Source organism: Cyanistes caeruleus, chromosome 5, assembly GCF_971803275.1.
Source record: "Cyanistes caeruleus chromosome 5, bCyaCae1.hap1.1, whole genome shotgun sequence".
Lineage (NCBI taxonomy): Eukaryota > Metazoa > Chordata > Aves > Passeriformes > Paridae > Cyanistes > Cyanistes caeruleus.
The window spans coordinates 8322462-8348721 of record NC_141705.1 but is presented as its reverse complement, the minus strand read 5'-3'; the positions used below and the strand labels follow the sequence as shown (position 1 = coordinate 8348721).

Here is a 26260-nt window from a genome sequence, read left to right as displayed (position 1 = left end):
GTTTTGCCGTCTTCCTTGGCTGGTACAAGAGAATGCTTGGCAGCTGATCCAGCTGAGACGTTGCTCAGCAATAAATAAAACAGTCTGTGCTGACATGAGAGGGGATTATGTAGTACCAGAAGGAGTAACTGAGGATAGGGGAAGGTGAGGACTGCAGGACTTCTTGAAGTACCAGTTCTGGCTTGTGCTGGCTTATTGAGAGCTTGGAAAGCCAAGCGAGACAAATTAATTCATGGTTTAAAACAGAATCAGAAATTCTCTGAGGGAAGATTGGAACCATTGATTTTCCTCCCTCTTTCATGTTTACTGAGCCATACTTCTGAGAAATTATATAAACAGCAATAATATTCCATCAATAGATGGATTTGTTCATTTGATTACCCTTTGATTTTGTTATATAGTGATAATAGAGCTGTCTTCTTAATGTTTATGTAGTGATCTGGCATTTGGCCTTACTGGATTTGTTTTTTTGTGCAAATGTTCACTTTCGATATTAATTCTCTTTTTAAATGAAATGGACATTTATTTGTCTGCAGATATAAATTAGTGTTTACACTGGTGTAGCCTGTCTCTTATCTAATGATGTACATATATGTTTATATGCATGAAAATCCAGTGTAGGAAATGTAGAGAAAATAGTTTTAATAACTATAGTAATGTTAGTTTCTCAATCTAGGATTTGTGTTTTCTGTATTTGGAGGAAGAGGATGTCCTATCTCTGGATTTGAGGGCATGGTAGGCTCAGAACCCATGGTCACTGAAAACCTAACCAGCCTGCAGATAAACAAAACCCTTTTAGGGTTTTTTTGAATCTTTTTTCAAGTTTGTTTCAACACTGCTCATTTTTTTATGAGTTCAACCTTAAAATGTAGTATACCGACTGATTTAAAGTAGTCTTAACATTTCGGTGTTGAATTACCTCCTGAACTTCAAAAAATATAAAATAAAAATTGAAGTATATACTGCTTTAAAAGTATTAAGCTGCACATGAGCTGACAGTCCTAGAGAAATCTTATCTTCCTGCAGACTGACAAATGAGTTATTTCTGCCTGCCCTTTCATTCCTCTTTGGAGGCAATAATGGAAAGATATCCAAGTAATCTAACCACATGAACAAGCAATTGCAGCATGCCTAATGCAAAGGGACCTATTGCTTATGTAAACTAAAAATCAATTCCAATATTCTGCTTGTACAATTGCTGGCAGGGTTTGGATTCAGCACGGTCACATACCTACACTTAGGAGAGAAGAAGTAAAGGAAATAAGGAAGAAGTAAAACATGATACTGACTTTTCAAAAACCAACTGCTCTAGTGCTGGCTCCTGGAGCAGGGTGGTTCAGGATATGGCAGTAAGGTGGCAAACACAATGGAGTTTGTGGCAAGTCCTCCAGCTTTACAAACTTCCCTGCAGTGGAGGGAAGAGTGGAATACACGAGCTGTGGCAGCACATACAGAGTAGTCACAAGGTTCTCGTGCTGTACTGCCAAATACTGTGTGTGTAATCATACACCATTGTATTAGGTTCCTGCATAAAAGCTGTTTTCCTTGAGTTAGCCGAGGGTGCAGTTCCATGATTTGTGAAAGCCGATCCAGGACAGGGCTGCTGTGAAAAGCTTGGTGCTTAAATCAAGTTTTCCTGCCCCACCCCTGCTTGGTTTATACTGACACTTTTTCCCTTGTCCTTGTATGTATTTATGTATTTATTATCCAGTTTTAGCTGGAACAGTGGTGTGACTGCCAGTGCACCTTCATGGCTTTTTATACCTTGTCTTAGGTTAGCATTAGGTTGGCTTAATCTGGTGATAAAACTGCTTCCTTGGATATGGATTTTGTAGAAATACTTGCATGCACTCTCTGAGAATAGAGACTGGGGAAAAATAGGAACTCTGTACTCTATAGAAATTTTGAGTTGGGTTGTTTTTGTTTTGTTGGTGTTTTTAGGGAAAATGTACCTTTCTGAGTCCTTCCTGAGTTTTAAAATTTTCTTCCAAACTTTCTTACTTTTTTTTTTTTTTTAAACTCCATGGTAGTCATTTGCCTTCTGCTGTTGGAATGAATGGAAAAATCCTTGAGCCTGTGAACAATGGACCAAAGCATCCCTTCTGGGAAACTGAATTTTTTATATACAAACAAAAATGCCAAACTTCGAATCTGTAGAACATGTGCATTTCACATACAGTAGTGCTTAAGATTTTGGTGGGTTTTATGGTAAAAAAATTATGATTGAAGTTTTACAGGTTTTGTATTCTAGCAAATCAGTCCTCAAGACATAGGATCTGTGCTGGCTGTTGTTGCTGTTCCCCTTGATTGCCATGGACTGTGGGGAGGGGCTGGAGTGGGGAGCATGGTTTACTTTTTAATAGCATTTATGTTGCCAGTTTTTGCCACTCACAGCTGTGTTTATCAAATTTTGATGTGGAATGCCAGTGCTGTGGCAGTAGAGTACCAGCGTGTACCTCTGACTTAGAAACTGGTTGGATTCCAAACAACCAGTTTTTTCCTTTGTAAAACAAGGTAGAGTCAAGCAAGATCTTCACTCCCCAATATAAACCGAGTTTTTAAGCTTTCAACAATTACTGAAATATTTGATAATAGACTGTACAGCCTAATGTATATATTTGTGAGTGTACAGAAATCACAAGGATAGCATTTATTTCATGCAGTTCAAGATTCAGTAACGAACACTGCCTGCTTTAGAGGATTACTGCTCTGGAAAAGCAGTGGTTTTAAAAAAAAATACCTACCGAGCTGGGCTCATTACCCTGGATTTAAATGTACATTACAATTGTTATAAGGCAGAGGGGGAGGGATCTTTCATTTTATTCTTGATTACTTAGTCCATAGTAGCTCATGCATGTAAGAAGTGGTGGAGCACAAATAAAGATGCATAAAAGAAGTTAAGCAGCTTTAATGACAACAAATGACCACCTCCTGTTTTCAGGTGCTTTTAAGAGGTTTAAATGAGATACTTGTTCAATAATCCTATTGAGACACAGTGAGGCTTTTGAAATACTTTCTATAGTGTTGAAAACTGGTGAAACTCCAGCACTCTCTAGTATATAGCAACTTAAAAAAAACCATGAAAAACTGACTTTGTTACATCCTTTTATTGTGTTATTTTAAAATTTCTTAATAGCAAATATATATGTATGTGTGTGAGCCTAAGTGATAATTGGATGATCAAATCAAGTATTTTTAAAATATGTATTTAAATTTTAGCTTATCAGTATATTTTTTTCTCTTTCAGTTTCTTCGAATATGTGCTGATCTTTTCCGCCTGGTCCCTTTCTTGGTTTTTCTTGTTGTCCCATTTATGGAATTTTTACTTCCAGTAGCTCTCAAGTTGTTCCCTAATATGCTTCCCTCTACATTTGAGACAAAGTCTAAAAAGGTAAGCAGGTCTGAATTTATAATCCAGTGATATTTTTTAAAAAATTAGAAATTTCTTGGTAAAGAAATTAGAAAAAGTCTAAAAACGTTGGATTTTTTTTCAGAATTGGGGTAATGCTTTTAATCTTCCTTATCTTAGTTTGAAGATAGTTTTTAGTTTTTAACATATAATTAAGAACTAGTGCTATCCTGGTTTTTATATGTGCAGGCACCAAGCTATCAGAGTTCAAAGCCTCTCTTGTCTTTTCTGCTATCCTCATTTCCATTTTCTATGACTCCTATAAAGAAGAAATAAAGCTATTTTATTTTTCTGGTTGTATTAAAATAGACATTGTAATAATTATAGTCTTAAACCTTGATACAAAGTTTTCCATATGTATACTTAATATTTTAAATAGCTTCTTACAATTTTTTTTTTTTTGTTTAAGCTTTATTTCTTCTATTTAGGTTTTCTCAGAATTGTTAGAGCTTTGTAAAAACCCACCAAAAGAGCCCCTCAGGTTTTCACTTCCAGAGCACATAGTGAGCTCTTCATCTTGTTTGGTGTGATTTGGGGATCTTTGGGAAGAGTGAATGCCCCCTTGGAATGTGTGTATTATAGCAGAAATCCAGAATTACTGCACATAACTTGTCTGGGGGCAGAAGTGGTATTTAGTCCATGTGTTTCTGGCAGGAACTTTTAAAAACAAATATTTTTTTAACAGGAGGAAAGATTGAAGAAAGAATTGAGAGTAAAGCTTGAATTGGCTAAATTCCTTCAAGACACCATTGAGGAGATGGCCTTAAAAAATAAAGCAGCAAAGGGAAATGTTACAAAAGATTTTTCAACATTCTTTCAAAAGGTAAAAAATTTGGAAAATGTATTTCCTCTTCCTACAAAAAAATAAGTGTTTATTTTTTTGCCTGTTGTAATTATCACATAGTTTTATTTTGTTGGACTTGAAGAAACAGGATGTAATAGTTTTTTTTAGGATAAATTTCTTTTTTGTCAGTGTGATGAAGTTTTTCCTATTATTAACTTTGGTGTTCTAGCTGGTGTTTTTACTCCATAATTCTAAAAGCACTATATTTCTGTTCATTTGCTTCTTGTTCACATGTTAATAAGTTAACTCTAACATGAAACATGGTGTGCTCAGTGGTTACTCATGTAGGTTTTGACCTCTTTTTTTTAACATGGGGTATGAAAACTAGGAGAGGACTTCTTTCCTGATTAACTGATTGAAACTTAGTGGGGGAAAGGTAAATTTTTTGTCAAATTTAATTCTGCTTGTAAAAACAGTTTTTAAGTGCACAGTTGCTATATTGACTAGAATGTGGTATAACCTGAGGTTTAGCTAGAATGTAGTTGCTGTGCTTGGTGCAAAATTTTTCTAAGTTTGGCTGGTGACAACCAAAGATTGTTTGCTGACAGAGAGACTTAAGTGTCAGACATCTGCCTCTTACATTAATGGCCTTTAGGTTTCACAGCATTTCCTTTCACCAAACTGTAGATGAGAGTAAAGTACTCCCGGGAGAGATGAAAAATGCCTTAAGTCTTCTCAGGACAGTATTTATGTCTGATTTCTCGTAATTGTGGGGCTGTTGAATAAGAGGTGGAGCCAACAGCATCACCAGGTGCTTTGAAAGAAAGGCAGTGGTCCCCTCCTTTGGAGAGAGTGTGTATTTGTACAGAAAAAGGCACATAAGCCCAGGGGTTTCAGATATGATCTTTATAAGCCCTGTCAGATAGCTTAAGGTTTTCCTGCATGTCAGAGCTAAGATTAAAATGTGGGGTGCAAAGATGATGTTGATAGTGCCACGTAGATCACCTCACATAATCATAGTGGCAAATTTTGCCAGTCAGTAACTTCTTGCAAAGTCTGTGTACTTTGAAGCCTCTATGCAGTCATCTGTTTCTGTTCATTTGAATGTGCAGAACATTGTAAGTGGTTAGTTACAGCAGTTAGTGGCTGAGGCACTGCCCTGCAGGCTCTGGGAACTTGCCACTGCCATGCTTCATGTTCGGAACATTTCATTTTCTTCTGAAAGAGCTGCTACTGAGAATTTACATTTGGCCGTTAATTTCCATGGAAATAAATGATGTTTCACTCTACATTTGCTGGAGGAAGTTCCAAGTTCCTCTGATGACTAAAAAAGAAGTTTCAAGCCTGCATGTCAGATGTGTGGGTGTGCTTTTTACAGCTTTATATTTCTCATTTGTGCCATAGAGACAAACTTCATTGATCTCATTTCACTGTACCGGTTAATAAATGTCAGAGCAAGAAGCAGCTTGAGTGTTTCCCACCTTTTTGCTATTCTTTTACAGCAGCTTCTGTAAAGATTCTGTACAGAAGCTGATTTGATGCTGCCAGAACCATTGATTACAGGCTTAACATGTCTGCTGCGTAATTCCAGAATTTGTCTCTTGCTTTGTAGCTGGTCATGTACTAGAAAGCTTCAGTTTGGACTTTCATTAAACACACGCTTGACTCTGTCAAAATTCATATTTAAACAAGGGAGAAAATACTTCCTGTGTTTTTGAGGTGCCTTTTTGGCTCCTGTGGTGAAGGCACTGGCAAAGTGGAACAACAAGGTGTTTGACCTTTCTTTCTTCAAGATGGTTTCTTTGCTACAAAAGTATCCTGGAGGTTAATGGGCTCAGGGCCATCAGGTCTCCTGATTTTTACCTTTTCCTTTACTCAGTCCACTAAAATATTTGAGTTTGCAGGTAAAACAGGTAGGCATGCTGAATCAGGCAGTACAAGTAATGTTAGGATTTCAAGCTGTACTTGATGTCACCTAGTTTTATGTTTTCTTTACAGGATTTTAAAAAAAGTAGAGGTATCCAAAAAAGTGTGGGTTTTTTTTAGTATCTATGATTATACCTAAGTTGTTAAGGGACTGGGAGTACTTAATTGTAAGTTCTGGAGATTTTTGATGCAGTGATGTCATTAGTAAGCTTTTGGTGCCATACTTAAAATAAAAAAATCAACATCTATACAGATGATAATACTTTACTGTGACCTGATGAGACTCCTACTTCTTTGAACTGTTATTTCGGTTTCCAGTAATTGGATTTAATGACTGGGAATTCATTGGCAGGACATCACTGAAAAACATAACTTTGCATTTGTACAAGCAGTTACATAGAACCTGCCATCACAAGGATGCAGAGTCCTTTCCCAAACAGTGCTTTATACATTGGAATTACTTCAAGTACAAAACATTTGCACTGAGGTGCTGTAGAACATTTAGAAATTGAAAGCAAAAGAGTATTGTAATAGATGTGGTCATGGAGAGAAGTAGGTAGTTAAGTGTCCTAATCTGCATTTCGGGGGGGACACAAATGTTGCAAAATTTTTGCTGTTGGGTGAACTTCTTACTTTATCTTCCTATCTTTATCTTCCGTGTTTCTGTGTTTAGTAATTACAGTACCAGAACAAATAACTGCCAGCGTGACTCCTGTAGCAACTATTTACGAACACAAAGGTGTATATATATATTTCTTGAAGTATCTCATGGCAGTGCAATTCAGCTAGACCTGCTTACTCCTTAGTGCATCTAATTTTTGTTTTGTTACTTTGATCTTAAGTTATTGGAAATTGTCAGCACCATCAATTCTCTTGCCTAAGTAAGTTGTTTGTTGTTTTAAAAACTTCTTTCATTTTTCCTTGTGTGCTCTTTCTTATCCCAACATTATTGCAAAGTGCTTGACAAACAAGGAGAGTGCTTTTATTCAAAATAATGCCCAACCATAACATTTGCTTTGAAAAGCTTTGTGTCTGTTTGTTTCTTTTCTACAGATCAGGGAAACTGGTGAAAGACCCAGTAATGAGGAGATCTTAAGGTTCTCTAAACTATTTGAAGATGAGTTGACGCTGGACAATCTGACCAGGCCTCAGCTGGTGGCACTTTGTAAATTGTTGGAACTTCAGTCAATTGGGACAAATAACTTCCTCCGCTTCCAGCTGACAATGAGGTTGAGGAGCATAAAAGCAGATGACAAAGTAAGTCATTCTGAATAGGCACTGGTTAATAATTTTGATACATAACAGAAATGTGTGTGTGGATATATGTACATTTGTTTTTCTAGGCATTTTCCATTTTTGTTTTAATTGTCTTGTTTTTGAGAACTTTGAACAAAAAGGCTTGAAGAGCTTAAAATCTGAAGTGTCCTTATTTGTTAAGAAAAAACTGACCTTTTTTTTAATCTATCATTAATTGAAATTAAAATAATTATATCACAAAGAAAAACATTTCTATGAAATTATAATTTGCAAGGGAGATGATAGAAATATCAGCTTGGAGGTTGGCTGGCTGTGGGAGCAGCTGAGGCTGTTTTGTGTTAGCGCAGCAGCCTCTAGTGGCTGTTGTAACACGTGGCTGTGCAGTGCTGGTGGTGCCTCTCTTTTGAGCTCTAACACGGTCAAATTTCCTTTCCATTGTGCAGATGATTGCTGAAGAGGGAGTTGATACCCTGACTGTTAAAGAGCTCCAGGCAGCTTGTCGTGCCCGTGGGATGAGAGCTCTTGGTGTGACAGAGGAGCGTCTCAAGGAACAACTTAAACAGGTATGGTTTTGCAAGACTGAATACACAGACCTAATTCCAGTTGTTAGCTCTGATGCTCTGATTTTTGTCCTGATTCCAAGAAGTCATTTTGATTCTGTTCTCACTGAAGGCTTGGTTAGAATAGTTTTTCTTCTTTTTTTTGTCACATGTACTTTGTAAGTATGTACTAGCTATGAGTTGCTGCCTTTTGACCATGATGTTTTGATGATGCAGATAGATACTTAAATTTAACATATCTGAAATATGTTAGCAATTTTGAAAATTTGTCTTGTTAGTTATCATCTTGCTCTAAGGAAGTTTTCACCAAGTAGATCAGTTGTCTCTTGGTGTTGCCTGGTTTAGAGGAAGGTCTGTTGGAAACATGTCTAGAGGAGGCCACAATAGATTGGAGGGGACTGGAGCATCTTTATTATGAAGATGGGCTGAGACAGTTGGGGTTGTTCAGCCTGGAAAAGAGAAGGCTCCAGGGACACCTTATAGCACCTTCAGTACCTAAAGAGGGCTTACAGGAAAGCTGGAGAGGGACTTTTCACAAGGATATGTAGTAATAGGACATGGGGAAATGGCCTTAAGGTGAAGGAGGGGTTTAGGTATAGATTAGATATTAGGAAGAAATTATTTTCTGTGAGGGTGGTGGGACTGGCACAGGTTCCCCAGAGGTGGGGACTCCCCACCCCTGGAGATGTGGAAGGCCAGGCTGAATGGAGCTCTGAATAACAGTTTAGTGTAATGTATCCCTGCCTGTGGCAGGGGGTTGGAGCTAGATGGATGATCTTTAACCCAACACAAATAGTTCTGTGATTTTAAGATGCATGTGAAACAAACCACTTGTTCAAATATCCATTCCATACTTCTTGAAATACTTCTTCAAACAAAATACATCTTCCTATATTTCATTGGAATGACTGTAATTCTTAGCTGGTTATAGTCTGTAGTTCCTGTCCCAAGATATTGACTGGTAAGTACTGGTAAAAAATTGTATTTACTTTTGCTTGATTTTATCTCTAAAAAAGAATAAAATATCCTGAAATCGAAGATTTGTTTTTTTGTATTGCACTTACAGTGGTTAGATCTGCACCTGAACCAGGAAATTCCTACTTCGTTGCTTATTTTATCCAGAGCCATGTATCTTCCAGATACCCTTTCTCCAGCTGATCAGCTCAAAACAACCCTTCAGACACTACCAGACAGTGCTGTAAGTATTGATGGACATAGTGGGTAATTAACTTTCAGTGTCACGACTGAAAATCCATCCAGACAAGTAGATGTTCTTCTCAGTTCCTTGCTATTCCTTGAACAACTAAATCATAGATAGGTTTATTTGAGTGACCTTCAAACACAGAAGTTGTGTTGTATATGGAGAGGTATAAGGATAAAGCAAATACAGGGCAGTATTGGATTACATGACAGCAGACAGTAATAGTATAAGAAGATTTAGAATACACCTTTCACTTACACAAAAAACCAATGAATTCTTTGGGCCATATAAAGACATTAATACTTGAAAATACATGATGTTATGTAGGAAGAGAAATTGTCAGAGTAGGTTGTTGGTAGTCTTGAGAGGAAGAGAATGAAGAACATGTATGATTTCAGGGTGAAAAGTTCATGTTTCCACCAAAACCCCTGAAAACTTTCCCAAGAGAGTCATCTTTTTCTGAGAAATGCAAAAATGGGGTAACATTTGGAGGCTTTGACTTTATTCAGTAGCAATCTAGTGAGTGTCTCAATCAGGATATCTAAGCTTAAATTATGCAGCCATATCTCTATGTATATATACACACTTCTGTTAGACTACTTTTGTTATTTTTAGGCCAAAGAGGCTCAAGTGAAAGTGGCAGAAGTTGAAGGTGAAAAAATAGATAACAAAGTACGGCTGGAAGCAACACTTCAGGAAGAGGAAGCCATCAGAAAAGAAAATGAGGAAAAGAAAATGTCTGAAGCTGCAGAGAAAGCCAAAGAAACCCTTGAAGTTGCAGCCATGGTAAGTTCTGCTGAGAACTATTGAGAAGTAAATGTCAAGTGATGTGAAAACTAGTGTGTCACGAGTTATTGCCTCTGCTCTGTTGTTGTTTCCAAGAAACTGGACTTTAAATCCACGTATGGAAGATGAAGGAGTATATTTAAACTTACTGCAACACAAGAGTTTAATATAAAATGTTTAGTCTCAGTCTTACCTATCTTTGATTTCTCTTCCTTCTTAATTAATGCAGTAAGAGAAGACTTCTATTTCTGTCATGAAGGTAGTGGCTTTGTTTAATTTATTTTTTTTTTATTTTCTGCACCCCATATTTTAAATGTTCTTACCTTTGGCTCATTATATTTGTCATTAACTTGATAATGTTGTGGTATAATATTTGACTATAAGAGCTGCTAGCCTGCTTTTTTAGTGAATTAAGCCTCAGGAGCTCACAGAAGTAGTTCTTTAAATACAAGTATGTTAATGTAAAACCACTCAATACATTGCAGTTTTTTAATATTTTCTCATAAAAATGTGTGTGTCTACTTCAGCAACTATTTCTATTTTGACAAGTCATTCTTTACTGATGCTAATACAGCTAATGTTTTGGATTTTAAATGAAACCTAATGAGGTGTTTTAAATTTAGAAAGCGGTGGAACCAGCAGCAGATCTTGAAGCAACTGTTCTGCAAGCTAAAAAAAGCCAGGTGGTGATGGATACTGAACCAGAACTGGCACGGGCAGGTGCAGCAGTGCAGTCAGAGGCACTGATAGATACAGCACCAGTGCTGGAAGGCATTAAGGTAATCTGGATAACCACATGTTTTCATACTTTTGAATGTAAAGATTCAGAGCATTTATGTGAGAACCATGATAAATTGCTTGTCTGCCCCTTAACTTTTACACTTCTCATCACATTCTCAGTTAAAAACAACTACTTAGTGGATTGAAAATTCACCAATGCAGAAGCTGAAGTCAGCACAAAACGTCTCAGAGCATCTTCTTTATCTATCTGCATTTTTGAAATTAATATGCCTGTTTTGGGGGGCCCTTGCACTGTCTGTAGATAGAATGGGCCTGTGTGTATTTTATTCTCAGCTTTTCAAGAGACAAGTGTACTTCACAAACTATGGATGTTCATACTCATTCTCATATATGTTATTGACAATAACTTTTCTACAGCCCAACTTTCCAAACTAACATTTTTTTGGTGTAATTTATCTTTTTCCTTACATTGGTCCTCAGTTGTTTTAATTACCTAACCCAAGAATGAAGTTAAACATTCTTAAATGAGATGATCAGTTATGGAATTTCAAATTCACATAATCAATCACATTAACTGAACTTACTACTGGCACACTTCAAAAAACTATTTACCATAGCAAATCAACTCCCTTACTATTTAAAATCTTTGCATTAGCCTCAAAATCACTATGTGATAATAGTGATTCCAAACATGTGAAAAGAATCTTGAGTTTCTCTTTTCTGCTAGAAGACTGAAAATCTTGCAGTAAGATCACAAATATGCCTTTCACTAATTTGTGTATATTTTCTGTACAGGGTGAGGAAATCACCAAAGAGGAGATTGATGTGCTGAGTGATGCTTGCAACAAGCTACAGGAACAGAAAAAATCACTAACAAAGGAAAAGGAGGAGCTTGAGGAATTGAAGGATGATATCCAGGAGTATAATGAGGTGAAGAATGGGGCACAGAATTTCATTTTCTGTTCATGTTTATTTTTAGCAGAAATGATCCACAAATTTAAAGATTACCTTTCTTGATCATCTGTTATTCTGAAGTTGGAAGCTGAGTGAATGAACTTTGTATGTGACATTGCAGAGCCTCATTTGTGTAACATGTTCAAAGCCTAATTTTTATCACTGGAGCAGTTCTTAGCAGATGAGATTCCTGCTGCTGCTCTTGTTCAAGGGTGACTGAGGTACCAGGATCTGACTGACTGCTGCATGCTGCAGTTCTGTCTTAGCAAGTGTAGATGTCAGTATTACTGACACTGATTACTGAAACTTCCAAGATAAGTAAAATGAACCTTATCCAGTCTTATGAAAGGTGTGGAAAACAACATTTAAGGGGTGTACAAAAAAGGCAGCAGTGTTAGAATTCATTGTTCTAATTCCATCTGGCTTTGTAGGCCTCTACACTTGTATTTCATCTATAAATGGCTCCTGTCTTGAAATGCTGGTTGAGGTCAGTAGTGTCTGTTGTTGTGAATTCACACCAGCAAAAGCTTTTCTCTTTCTTGACCATTTCTTTTAGGATTTGCAAGAGATAAAGGAGCTTTCTAAAACTGGTGAGGAAGAGGCAGTGGAAGAGTCAAAGGCGAGCAAGCGACTGACAAAGAGAGTGAACCGAATGATTGGTCAGATAGACAAAATTATTGTGGAATTAGAAACAAGTCAAAAGACAGCAGATGCAAAGCTGGATGGTGAAGATACTCCTGCTGGGTAAGTGACCTGGGAGCACTGGATGTGTCTCTGGCTGTTCACCTTCACTCTTGCTTTTATCTGATGTGTGGTTAAAAAAAGAATTGGTGAATAACTTGTTGTTTAGAATATTGAGATAATTGATTTAAAAAAATGAAGTTAACAAAATTGTGCTGCAGATTTTCTCTCTTCTAAGGCTAAATATGTTTGAACTGATAGAGGAAAAAAGGATGTATAATTCCCCAGGTTGTGAGGGTGTTCTGAAAGTCAGTGTTGATTAGAGTCTTACCATGCCTCTGACGTCCCCTTAGTCGTGCTCCTCACATAGTAATTTTGCTCAGTGCCATTGACTGAAAAGGTGTACAACAGTGTGTGAGCATGCCCATATTTGTTGTTATTTAGTAATAAAGGTCTCAGGAAAGAAATTGCAAGGGTCTATAGTGTCTGGTGCCAGATGGGGAAATGTGTCTAATGGAAGTGAGGAGATCATTTTACATGCTCCCTTTCCAAAAGATTTACTTCATTTCAATTTTTTAACACAGAGATTTTCCAAGAAAGATCTTTCCTCATAGTTTCATTAAAAAATTCATTTATCAATGCTTATCCAGGTCTTAATATTATTGGAGAGTCTTTCAGGCAATGTTATGTTAAATGGTCATATAATGCTTGTTACACACACTGAAATACCTGGAAACTGTGACACAGACTCTCATGGTTTGTGATCATGAATGCTGTATTAATCTGGTTTATACTTGCACCATTTTGTGTGATTTATTAACAGAGTATCCCAGCTCCCAAAGAGCATAACTAAACAGAAATAGGGATTCTGCTTTTGTTGCTTCTGAGCTCTGTGTTTTCCAGTCCCCAGGGCAAACAGTCATTTGTTGCAGATTTTGAGTAATGGCATTAAGGCAGCCATATGAATGGTGCTACAGAGAAGTTGTTGATCAAAACCATCTGAATTTGTAAACTAACAATACAATTTAGAATCTGCTTATACTGAATGTAATTATACTTTGTAATGGATGGCTTTCTGGATAATTTTGTAGGTGATTGTGAATGACTGAAAATTATTAGTTTAAATATTGCTTAATTGTCAAAGGCTTGTCTTTTAACCTTCAGGATAGTGCAGTCATTATCAAGCCATGTCCAGGACATTTAGTGGCGGCTTGAGAAATGCTCCTTGCATAAAAGTCTGTCTGCACCCAGAGGAGCTGGGACTATACTGATAAAGCCCTTCTGTTTAGTATTTATTGGCTTCACTGTCTCCTGCATTTCAGCTGGATCTGTTCTGGAAGATGTTTCTTCAAACAAGCAAAATACATAGGCAAGCAAGAGCTTTAGGTTGCAGCAGACAGACAGCTTGAACTTCATGAGATCAGTGTGCAGAAAGCAACATCTGAAACCTGCTAGTCCTTCCTTCCTTAGAGTCTGGTCCTTGACAGGAGCAAATGAAGCTGATTTAACAAAACAGCTCAACTGCTCAAGTGATTAGTTCTCAGCTTTTGTTTTCCTGTGACTCATTGGTTTTCTGTCAGCCAGCCTCTAAATATAAAAGGATGCCAGAAACGTGGCACTATATCTTTGGTAAATGGGGAGTGAGGGGACAAAGGGCATTAGATACACAGTCTGGGAAGCATAGAAAACTGTATTTCAAATGCTTCTGGGTACTTGTATTCTTTCAATAAAACATACAGAAACTGAAGCACTACATTTGATGGTAAGATAAAAATCTGCTTACTGATCAGTAACTCCTTTTTGTATTTTTTGCATTCTGTTCAGGATTATAAATAATTAATAATTTTACAAGCATCCTGCAGTGTAGTAACTTCCAGTACTGCCTTTTGTCAACTTTATTCCTTTGGAGTAACTGCTTGTTATGTAGAGTTTGTGCTTTCTCTTCAGGAAGAATCTCATCAGCATTGCTGAGCTAATTAATGCAATGAAACAAATTCAGAAGATTCCAGAGGAGAAGCTAACAAGGATTGCAGAGGCACTAGATGAAAACAAGGATGGCCAAGTTGATATAGATAATGTTGTTAAGGTAAGTGTCTGGACTTCTTAAAGAAAGTAAGGCTAACTGTTCTTCAAACATGGAACCTGTTTGAGCATAAATTCTTAGTGCAGTCTTTTGCAAGAATCTACTTGATGCCAGTGAGGTTTTTGGTAAGTGTTGTAAATAGATCTTAAAGAACAGCATCTTGAGAATCTATATGACTGTTTTTGGGGGGGTGGGGGTGGAAATCCATGTCCATTACATTACCTTTAAAGCTGTAGGTTTTCCTGGAGGTCTCTCTGAAGTTCTGTAAAATACAGTAATTTTGTTATTACTTACAAATGGGAGGGAGTAGAACTACTACTGTTAGTCAAAGTGTTGACATAACATCCATAGATATATTTCATATCAGTAGAAGATAGTAGCTTCTCTTGCCTACTTGTATGCTTTAGATGTTTCATTGAGATCTGTGTTTCCTGTGCTTGAAAGATAACAGACCACCAGTTGGTGGTCTTTAAGTCCACCGTAAATGAGTTGTGTTTGTTGCCTGGTTTGTCCTGTTGTCTCATATTGCTGGACATTCTCAGGTTTTCTATGCCTTTCACCTTCATTTTCTTTCTTTTTTACTTGGCAAATTTAGATTTGTCCTGAAACTTACTTCCCACAAGTCATTCTGCTACTCGATACAGAAATAGCATTTAAACTATGGCCAGCTAGAAAATACAGTATCTGTCTTTTGAAACACGTTTTTCCTTTCTACTGCCCCAGTGGTGATTATCTTCCCTCTTGCTCTAAACAGCCGTTGCACATTTAGCAACACAGATAAAATGTACTTGTAAATTCTGCATATATTGCAGAATAATTCTAGGAACTTGAGGAGATATGCCAAGAATACATTTGTACAAAAAGCTATTTAAAGGAAGTTGGAATCATTTACTAGATTATTTTTTTCATTTGCTATCTGAAAGGCCCACCCCCTCTACTTTCAAGTTTTTCTAAATTTATGTCTGTCTAGTACAGTAGGTCTTTTTAAATAAAATGAAAATAAAATTAAGGCTATAAATTACTGTCTTAAATACTTTTTCAACAGGTACTGAATCTCAGTTTTCCATTGAAACAGATAAAGTAAATGGATCTGTTTTATTAATGCTTTAAAATGTCTTTGTGTGTTGCACACACAAAACTCAAAAATTCTAAGTATTTTAGTTTACATTTTAGCTTTTTTGTAATACTCTGGATGTGTCTGAGGTACTGGTTGTACTTTGAATTAGTCTTCCATGTGAGAAAAAAAATGCTGTTTTCTTGAATATGAGAACTGAATGCTTTTCTTGTCTTAACAAAATTTATTATGGGAAAATGCTTCCATCATGTAAAAACTAAATGCACTCTCAATTTCATTTTATGTTCATGTAGGTTGTAGAATTGATTGACAAAGAAGATATTGATATTGGCACCAGCCAGGTTGCTGAGATTATGTCACTGCTTCAAAAAGAAGAAAAACTGGAGGAAAAAGAGAAAGCAAAGGAAAAGCAAGATAAGGAAGCTGCAGAAGCAAAGAATTAAGCTTCAGAATCTGAAGCTAATTGCAGTTGTAATCAAAATCTTGTATATCTTTCTGTGTCTAATGGCTACATATTACTTGAGCTTTGTGATTATGGGAAGTGTTTTGAGCTGATTCTGGTAATAAATCTTAGACATGTTTTCTGACATATGGAATGAAATTTCCGTTCGTCAAAGAAGTGATTTAGTGTCATTCCATACTGATGAAAACAGAATATGCTTCTTTAGCAGTGCTCCTGCCCACAAAAACATGTATTTGCACTCATTGTTGTGGTACAGTGATCCATTAAACTTGGAATTTTGCTGTATAAATTAAGTGTATCTATCATGGAGAAATGTTTCCCATTTATTTTCTTCCATTGTTAAACGGGGCCCAACCTTGCTCTGCTTCTACCTTTTGGCTTTTTCAGAATTTAATACAAGCTTTCTGTTCCATCACAATATTACACGTTTTCTAATCTGCTAGTGTATATTCCATGGCTTTAGTAGTAGCTGTATAGATTTAAGGGGTTTTAGGCTAAATATCACTAAGCTGTTGCCTCACTGACAGAGAATGTGGCATTCTGATCACTTCTATGAATTCATGGTTATTACTATTTTCTGTTGAAGGGAAAAATCAGATTTATTTTTCCCTAGAATGGAAACTTGGCATGAAGTTTGCTACTTATGGGTGCCTTAAATTTCATAGGACTAGAGAGTAGAGTATGTTGCTTCTACTCAAAACTCCATGAATTATTAAAGCGTTGGAATCACAGGAGCCTTTAAAATAGTTCAGAACACAATCTGTCACATGGTAAAGTAAGTTGAAGTGTTTGTCTGAATAGCAGAATGAAAATAATCAAAAGGGGGAAATGTCAGTTGTGATCTTTTTGCATATATTTAAAAAAATGTAGCTATCTTTGTGTTCTTGTTTTTCATTGGATAATTACTTATACCATAACTAGTTCTCTTACCTCTCAATTTTCATCTCAGGTATAAAGTCATTAACCAAGTATAGTCAGAGTACATAAATGTGTTCATCTCATGGCTTTGCTTACTGTGCAGTCTACAAGTCATTTCTGGTATTGCCAGTGCTTTGATTATATTATTGGTTTTCTAATTGCTTATAGTCAATATCTTTATATGTGTGACTACATACTGGCAGTAGGTCAAAGTTTTCTCATATTTCTTCTTAGGAGTAAATTTTAAAGTTTTAAAATACTAACTCTGGGATGTTCCATAATTCATGGTACCCTAAATTTTACACTTCTCTTAAAATTTATTATAAAACACATGTAGTGCAGCTTGAACCAACAGGGTTGAGGTTTGGGGTTTTTATTCTGTTTTTATTTTACACCCAGTATTATAAAATGTACGACCATTCTTGATTTTGTGTACATTATAGAGAGCACATCTGACGATGGCACTGTACATGGTGATATTGAGGTGGGCAGTTAGTACTTAATGCTTTTAGTCATAGTAGCATATTTTTGTAGAAAATCTCCCAAGCATATTTCAGCATAATTTCATGTGCAGTATTTATCTAGATTGGCTAAATTATTTGTACAAACTTATTTGAAGTTAGTGGAACAAAAGTTTTGACAGTCTCATGGCTTGCATGATATGGACCATTGTATTTAGTTGTTTCCAAAGCAATATGTACAGTGAGATGTACAGTTCTAGAAAAAGTCAGTGTGTAGTTCAACTATTGAGTTCATATTCTGTACAGTTTGCAAAGAAAGCTGATTACAGCAAGATCCTCCTGAGAATTACTGTAATTGCATCTGAAGTGTGAAATTGCTGTGGTGAAGCTGAAATTTCAGATCAGTACAATCTTTATGGTTCAGGTATCCCAAAACAAGGGGGCTGTTGTTTTCCTCATAAATCGAGATTACCTTGGAGATTTCAGCATGGAAGTCACTTTGTAGATTTTTGAAGATCCAACTTCAGTAGGTGCTTTTTTTTTTAGGCCAATGCTTGTGTTAGATAAAAATTCAAGGATAATACTGATATCAAAAAAATACTATCTAGAAACTAATTTTCCATTTTATAATTTACAGCTAGAATTTATGGGCTTTGAAGTATGCTAAATTTTTACAGTGGCATATTTTCAATTTTAAAACAATGTATAAGAATATTACTTGACATTCCTGAAACGTGGTAAAGATACTCTAAAATTGCCTGCTACCTTTCATGGAATATCAAAAACCTAAGAATTGTATTCACTTGAATGCATGCAGATTTAAACCAGGGAAGTAGCAGAAAAAGCTGTTTTCACATATTTATTGATTAAAGTTTTACAGAGCTTTAACTGTCCTGAAGGTAAATTGGCTGATGCAGTATTTGGGAGTTTAAAACACTTTGCTGCTGTTCTGTGTTTACTGTTCACTTACATTTTTTGTGGATTAAATAAGAAGGGAGCCAAAAATAGCTGGCTTTTTTATTTTATGAAGAATATTGTAATTAAAGTAATTGTGATACATTTGGACTTGCATGAAATTTGGCGTATTGTGAAATCTACAGATAACATAAAATTTATTTAAATGCCAGTCACAAATGCCAGCTTTCTGCTGTGACCTAAAGCGATCACAAAACATGCACACCAACCATGGAGAGGACTTTCATGGGGAATACCTTCCTTCTGTTGAAAGCCATGGCCAAACCCATGACACCAGACTTGAACAACACATGTTCTGCAAGCTTTAAAAGATTAGGAAGCCCTCGGTGATTCACTTTTACCGAGCTTTGAACCTCCCAAGCAGCTCTGTCCTGGTGATACAGGCATCTGCAGCAGAACAGAATAGCTCCAGATAATGTGCTTGGTTACCTTTGGTGTTGACCAAAAAAACAGAAGCTGTTTTGAAATTCAGAGAAAGGATGACTTCCAAGTGTACATTAACTGGACAGAACTTATTCCTGAGTGAATATTTAATCAGGAGATGTAAATATTTCTTTAAATAATTTAAAGGATATGTGAGATTTCAATGACTTTGTGACTTACACAGGCAAAGCCTCTGAGCTCAGACTTAGGTGATTGGTAAGACCATTGATGGGGTTGTTGCAGATTCAAATAAGATTTTGACTATAAACTATTCAGGGGGAAAATGTAAAACACAAAAAAGCTTTTTTAAAAATCCATTTAGCACAGGGAAGAGAAGTAGAGTAGGATGTGATTTATTTTCCCCCTTCAAAACAAGTGTGTTCTAGGACCTATTTTATTGAAAAACTTGTTTCTGTTTCATCTTTGCTCAAAAGATGGTTTTCACAGAGATTTTCATCACTGACTACATGCTGTGAGAATCAATCTGCCTGCAGGTTAAGTGCCAGAAAGCTGGTTCACATGGAGTTTGTCAGCAGGACTGCATGCAGGTAGAGAACAGTCTCTTGCCAGGATAGTACCTTACACTTAAGTAGGCTTTGTCTGGGGGAAAAAGTTACATCTTTTATACAACTCCAAAATACTTCTTGCAACTTTATATCTGCATACATTGCTAATGATTTTAACTTTAGCTACTTCAGCATGTATTTAAATACTTTTAAATTGTTACTATCAAATAATTGGGTATACTTAATCAAAAGAATAATCCCATATTCTGTTTTTCATATGTATTCCAAGTTTTGCTTTTCAGTTGATGAATTTCAGCCTGTATTATAAATTTAAGTTGAAAATCATTTGTCTGTGCTCTGAGCATACTGGTCCTGTGTTTGCCATAACTCAGTATAAAATTTTTATTTTAATTGGAGCTTGTGTCCTTTGTTTAGTTACAATAAAAATATAATTTTGAAACCTAATCTCTCCATTATTTTTCTGTTGGTTTTGATAATTTAGTGTTAATTTATTGTTTTTCAGATGAGATGCCAGGCACAGGGCTGGATGCTGATGAGCTGTGTCCATGGAAGTAATCTCCTGTCTGTTTTAAAACAGAATTTGGGAACAGGCAAATGCTGAATCTGCACTCCAGTGTAAAGTGTTTCAACAGGTGGCTGAAGCCAACCTTCTGCCCTGACATGTTTTTAAGATAATAATAAATAAGCAAGGTTGGGTTGTAAATTTTTTCCTTATTTTGCATAAAGCCAAATAGCAAATAAAAAGGTTTAAATGTGGCGGAACTTGTTCCTTTTAAGCTTTTGCTTTAAGAATATCCTTGAATGACCCTTTAATTAGGATGAATAGAAGTGGTGGGCAGCAGTGGTCAAACTGACTAGCAGAGGAATTGGGGTTTGAGTTTGTGAATTAAATGTAGACATTGGCAAGTGTCCTTGATCATATTTACTGAACTGCCAAAAAAGAGACTGACTTCTGGATCCATTGTTCTCTTTGCTGAGACATATTAGTTACTACACTCTTGAATGAATCTCTATTACATGTTTATAACAATTGTTATTGTTAAAAGCTAAGGGGAAAATGGGGACAACTTGTAGATTGAGATAAAGCAGTTTACTGAGGCAGCAGCAAAAGTTTGTGCACGCACAAGCAAAGAGGAAAAAGAAAGGTTTATTCTCTACTCCCCATCATCGAGCGATGTTCAGCCACTTCCTGGGAAGCAGGGCTTCAGCAGGTGTGGAGGTTGCTCTGGAAGACAAACATTGTAAATAATGAATATACTTCCTCCTCCTTTCCTTGGCTTTATATCTGAGCTGACGTCATATGGTGTAGAATACACCTTTGGTAAGTTGTGTCCCCTCTCAGGATCTTGCCCACTCCCAGCCCATTGATGGGGGAATGTTGAGACAGCACTGACACTGTGCCAGCCCTGCTCAGCAGCAGCCGAAACATGGGTGTGTTATCAACACTTCTGCAGCTCCCAGGGCAAAGCACAGCACTGTGGGGGCTGCTGTGGGGGAATGGACTCCAGCTCAGCCAGACCCAATGCAATTACAGATGTGGATTTGTGCCTTGTCTGCAACTGTGCACAGAGGGAATGGCAACTGCCTGCTCTAATAGCAGATAATGAATATATTGCTGTGATTTCACTGGATGGAATCTTCTTTTGCATCAGGCTGGTGTTGCAGGCAGGCAGAAAACTGGGTGGGAAAACCTCGGACTTCATGACATCACAGACTGAAAAGAATTAATATGGAAATTTTATTGCAAACTATTTTGGTGAAATGTCATTTAGAGGGTGAACACATCTGCATAGTGGTGGTGAGAGATTGATAGCCTTGTGGTTGTTTCATCAACCTGAGGCCAGAGAAATCTGTGTTCAGTTAATGCCCAGTCTATCAGTAACACATCACTTGGCTCTTGTGCCACTGTAACATAAAACCTCCTTGACAGTGACTGGGCAGACAAGTTCCCCAGAGCAGAGTCTGTGCAAGGACCTAGTACAGCATTTTGTAGCAATAAGGCTTTTAAATACCAAATGCAGACAGTGACAGATCATACCAAGCAGTTTCTCTGGCTAAGGATTTTCACTTTTCTCACTGCTGATATATTTGGTATTTTCTTGAATTATTTCTCAATGCTGATGTGAGCAGGAGGATGTTTGCAGTATGTTTCTAGTTCCCCACACCCTGTGTTCGTTTCCACTTTTGTGTATTTTTGGATATAAATCTTTCTCAGTAGTTAAATATCCTTTACAGGTCAAAACTCTTTGGGGGCTCATTAGCATGTACAATTTTACCCTTGCCAAACCTTCTGTGGTTTGCAAACATCAGTTTCTCTCATCTAACTGGCGTAAAGGATTTCTGCTATGCTAGAGATGGATCTAATGCAGATTTGCTGCTTTCCGTCTAGTATTTCTTTCTATGTATATTGGCAGAGCAGCCCCTTCATGAACAGCCTGATTAATGTCTCAGGGAATGCTGCAGCCAGCAATTTGAGATGTCAGTTCTCCCGTGCATGTTGGGAGCGGCTGCGGATTCTCCATCCCTCCTTTTGTCCCAGCCCAAAGGCCATCCAAGCTTTTTCCTAGTATTTTCTAACTGCATTTTCAGGTCCTCGATTAAGCAAGATTTTCAGACTCTGTTGTAAGGAGAGCTTCAGCAAGGAGCTGAAGGGCAACTGGGAGATGAAAATAAAAAAAAACATAATTACAAAAAAAAAAAAAAAGGAGAGAGAAGTCTTAATAGTCTTACTAAATTAAGATGGGAAGTAGCAACCTGTTGTGCACAAAACATGGGCATCTTAGCAGCCTATTCTAGACTTGTAAAAGTGTTTTCTTTCACAAATGTAATCCCAAAGTAGTGAGCAAATCAGCAGGTGTTTCTTCTCCATTCTTTCCATCCCCCAACCTTTCCCTTTTCTCTTTTCTTAATGTGCAGGACCAATTTGGAAATATATATGGACTCCCTGTTGCACGTCTGTTCCTCAGAACCTTGCTTTGCCCTGGTGGAAGTGGAGTGGAAATATTAATGTTTCCAATGAACACCTCCTCACTGGATGGTGTTCAGCGCTTTTCTGTGAAACCTCCGGTAATCAGCAGCCTTCATCAGGCTCTGCTCTCACCTGCCTCAGTCATAACGACACCAGCTCCTCTCTGGGCTCTGTGCAGTCTCTGCTCCCAAGAGCAGGAGGCTTTCATCCTTCCCTTCAAATCCTGCATGCTCTTATCATCAGCAGCTGTACAAGCCACAACATTTCAGTGAAAAAGATGTTCCTAGGATGAGTCTTCAAAATCAAGAGTGACACTGAGAGAAAGTCATACACATGCCTACCTGCAGATCTACCTCCTGCAACCATTAAATTCTGTGATTAAACCAACCCTGCTGTCCCTAAGCAACTTAGTGTGATTTAATTTCAATTTTACCTAAGCCATTTGGGATCTTTTCCCCAGAAAATACTTTGTATTCTGAAAATGAGACCCTTTTGGCTATTTAGGTCTTGGACTTCCAAATTCAAGGATTGACTGGTGTCAACACAAAAGCCTTTTTCAAATAAATGACAAGGGGGAAAGCACTGACAGAAAGCCCCTTATTTGTACCTTTTTGTGCCTTTTTGGTACACAATTTGTAGCTTCGTGCTCAAGAGAAATCTGACGTGGAAAATAACACTCCTAGCCAGGCTCAAGGAAGATTTGTAACAGTGACTGGAAACAGGCAGGGAGAGCTGATAGTAGCATTTCAGTTGTTCATTCTTCTGTGTAATTTGCCTTAGAGTGAGTGGGAGGCTATAATATTAATTTGTTTTATTTTGTGAATAAAAACACTTCCTCAATCAAGAGAAATATAGTAGAAATATAGGATATAGAGAAATAGAGAATCAGAGATGTACTGATGTACTTACATATGTACTGCCAGGCGTGATACTCTTCCTGAAGCTGTTGCTGGAACATGGACGCTTGACAAAGCGGGGGAAAGGCTTTGGAACCTCCTTTTCGGCTTTGAATAGGCGATGCCGCGGTGGCGGGTGAAGCAGACACGACCCCTGCGTTTTTCAGGAGAGCAGAGGGAGAATAAATCCTCGTGTCCTTGCCCCGGGACAGCATCCCGCCGGGATCCCGCCGCGCCGCTGGGTGGCGCCCTCGGCCCGCGGGGAGCGCCGCGCCCGGAGCCGCTCGGATCTCGTCTGATCCCTCCCGGATCCCGCTCGGATCCCATGTGATCCCACACATACCCTCTCAGATCCCTTCCCTGATCCTGTCTGATCCCCCCCGGATCCCTGCCCAGATCCCATGTGATCCCACACATACCCTCTCAGATCCCTTCCCTGATCCTGTCTGATCCCTCCCGGATCCCTGCCCAGATCCCATGTGATCCCACACATACCCTCTCAGATCCCTTCCCTGATCCTGTCTGATCCCTCCCGGATCCCTGCCCAGATCCCATGTGATCCCACACATACCCTCTCAGATCCCTTCCCTGATCCTGTCTGATCCCTCCCGGATCCCTGCCCGGATCCCAGCCCGGATCCCATCTGATCCCCCCCAGATCCCACCCGCCTCTTGCCTGGAGTCCACCCAATCCTGCCCTCATCCCATCTGGATCCCGTCTGATCCTGGCCGGAGCCCGCCCGCATCCTGCCCGTCTGATCCCATCTGATACTGCCCATCATATCCCACCTGGACCCCCCTGAATTCTGCGTCACCTTCATCCCCAGGCTCCTGTCCGACGCCGACAGGCTCTGCTTCACACACTCACAGCGTGGTTTGGTTGGAAGGGACCCTGAAGATCACCTCGTTCCACCCCCCCACCAGAGGCAGGATCACTGTCACTACATCAGGTTGCCCCATCCAGGCTGGCCTTGAACGCTTCCAGGGATGGGGCATCCTGGACAACCTGTTCCAGTGCCTCACCACGCTCCTGGTATCACAGAATCTGAGTCATTTATGTAGGAAAAGACTTACAGGATCATCAAGTCCAACCTTCAGCCAATCATCACCTTCTCAATGAGACCATAGCACTAAGAGCTAAAAACCTACTCTATGTCTAACCAAAATCTACTCTCTTTTAATTGAAAACAATTACACCTTCTGGCATCACTGCAGGCCCTGCTGAAAAGTCTATCCCAGTCTTTCTAAGGTCTCCCTGGAACCTTCTCTTTTCCAGGCTGAACACCCCCAGCTCTCTGGTCAGTCTCCACAGGAGGGGTGCTCCAGCCCTCAGAGCATCTCTGTGGATGCATTCCAACAGGTCCATGTCCTTCCTGTGGCGAGGACCCTGGAGCTGGACACAGCAGTGCAGGTGGGGGCTCGTGAGAGCGGAGAGGAGGGGCAGAACCACCCCCCTTGCTCTGCTGGCCATGCTGCTTTTGATGCAGCCCAGCATATGATTTGCTTTCTGGGCTGTAAATGCACATGGCCAGGTCTTGTTTCTCAAATCTTTCATTCCTCCCCCTGAGGATTCTGTTTTCTCAAGGGGATTTGTGGCTGTTTCTGCCTCAGTGCTTGGTGCCCCCACACTCCCTCTTCCCATGTTTCATCTCTCTGTCAACAAGATAACCTTTTCTTGTGAACCAGAATAAATCTTTGCTATCTGATCAAATGACCTGGTATAATCAGACACTGGACTTCCCAGAATTAATCCCTCTTTAAAACACAGCATCACTTTTAAGTTCTCCAATCTCAGTTTAAAATTTGACAGTGAAAGAGAATCCACCACAAACCTTTGGTAAGCTCTTTTGCTTGTTTGTTGCTATTGCTATCACTCTGTGATTTGTGGAGGTTTTCTTGTGGAGGGGAAAAAGTCTTTAAAAATAGAAAAATAAATTAACTCCCCACTCTTAGAAAATGAAAAAACAAAAAGCCAAACTGTCTCTAGTGAATTTGTCTAACGCTGGTTTCTATTCATTTGGCTTCAGCTGGCTGGTGGAAAAGCCCCTGACAATGTTTTCTTTGTGGAGCTGTTATGGGCTGCATTACTGTGGGTAACTCCAGGGCTGCTCAGCTCTCCAAAAGTTTCCTGACTCTGTCATCAGTGACCTGTGTCCTGCCCTCCCAGAGCCCTTCTCACTGCGCTGGTGGAGCGTAGCATTTGCTTATTAACTCTTCAGTACTGAGAGCAAGGTGCTCAGTCATACCTGGTGGGGTTTTGTCTGCCCTGACTGCAGAGCAGTCGAGGTGACTCCACGTTGAGAGGTGACATCTAAACCCCCAGGAAGATATCCATTCAATTTGTGATGGATTAAAGTGTTAATCTGGGTTTGCATCTCCCCACAGAGCCCAGAACCTTCCCATTGCTGTAAAAGCAGCGGTGCCTGTGTGTTCTCCTGTGCAAAGGCCGATTCATCTTGTCTCGAGGGCTTAACAAATGTAGTACTCAGTGCTATAAACACATAGCAAAAACTGAAACTCCACACTCATTTCCTTGCTATGAGGCACTCTCAGGATCAAATGATAGGTCAGGTTAGAGTAGGTCACACAGATGTGATTCAGCAGCTTGGATGCCATGCTTCAAGTGACTTGGGTCTGTTATAAAAAAGCACAGCTTGGTGAGAAGGTGTGAATCAGAGAATCAGAATAATTCAGGCTGGAAGGGATCCCCAGGGTCATCCAACCTTCTCAGAGCAGGGCCAAATTTAGACCAGGTTTCTCCTGCCTTGTCCAGTCATGTTTTGCTTGTCTCTAGGGATGACAATTAACACAATTTCTTGGACCCTGTGTCTGACCACCTTCAGGATGATAATTTTGTCGTAAAATCTGGTTGGTGTGCCCTATGTTACAGCTTATGTCTGTTGCCTCTGGTCCTATTTCTGTGCAACTCAAGGAAGAGTTTGGCTCCATCTTCTCTCCAATTTCTCATTGCAGATTGCAGCAGGATCTCCCTGAAGCCTTCCCTTCTCCAGGCTGTTCCCCTGAATCTTTCCTGTCTCCAGGCTGGCAGGCCCACGTGTCTCAGCCTCCCTCCTGTGCTCCAGCCCCAGCCATCCTGGTGGCCTCGCTGGGCCCACCCTGGTGTGTTCACATCCATCTCGTGCTGAGAGCCCAGGACTGGAGTCAGCACTGTG

The 26260-nt window shown here is 38.8% G+C and overlaps 1 protein-coding gene across 4 annotated transcripts in view; it reads left to right on the top strand.

Annotated features, from left to right (window-relative positions):
- The window catches only part of LETM1 (leucine zipper and EF-hand containing transmembrane protein 1), a 29575-nt gene extending 9907 nt beyond the window's left edge, over nucleotides 1-19668 (top strand). For all 4 annotated transcript variants that reach the window (XM_086888953.1, XM_086888950.1, XM_086888952.1 and 1 more), the window contains 11 exons: nucleotides 3248-3391; nucleotides 4095-4232; nucleotides 7173-7376; nucleotides 7820-7939; nucleotides 9003-9134; nucleotides 9753-9923; nucleotides 10547-10702; nucleotides 11460-11594; nucleotides 12175-12362; nucleotides 14247-14385; nucleotides 15751-19668. In XM_086888953.1, coding sequence (XP_086745079.1) covers nucleotides 3248-3391; nucleotides 4095-4232; nucleotides 7173-7376; nucleotides 7820-7939; nucleotides 9003-9134; nucleotides 9753-9923; nucleotides 10547-10702; nucleotides 11460-11594; nucleotides 12175-12362; nucleotides 14247-14385; nucleotides 15751-15900 — 1677 coding nt within the window. In that variant the 3' untranslated portion in view covers nucleotides 15901-19668. The remainder of the gene's footprint in view (nucleotides 1-3247; nucleotides 3392-4094; nucleotides 4233-7172; nucleotides 7377-7819; nucleotides 7940-9002; nucleotides 9135-9752; nucleotides 9924-10546; nucleotides 10703-11459; nucleotides 11595-12174; nucleotides 12363-14246; nucleotides 14386-15750) is intronic.
- The last annotated feature ends 6592 nt before the right edge of the window (nucleotides 19669-26260 follow it).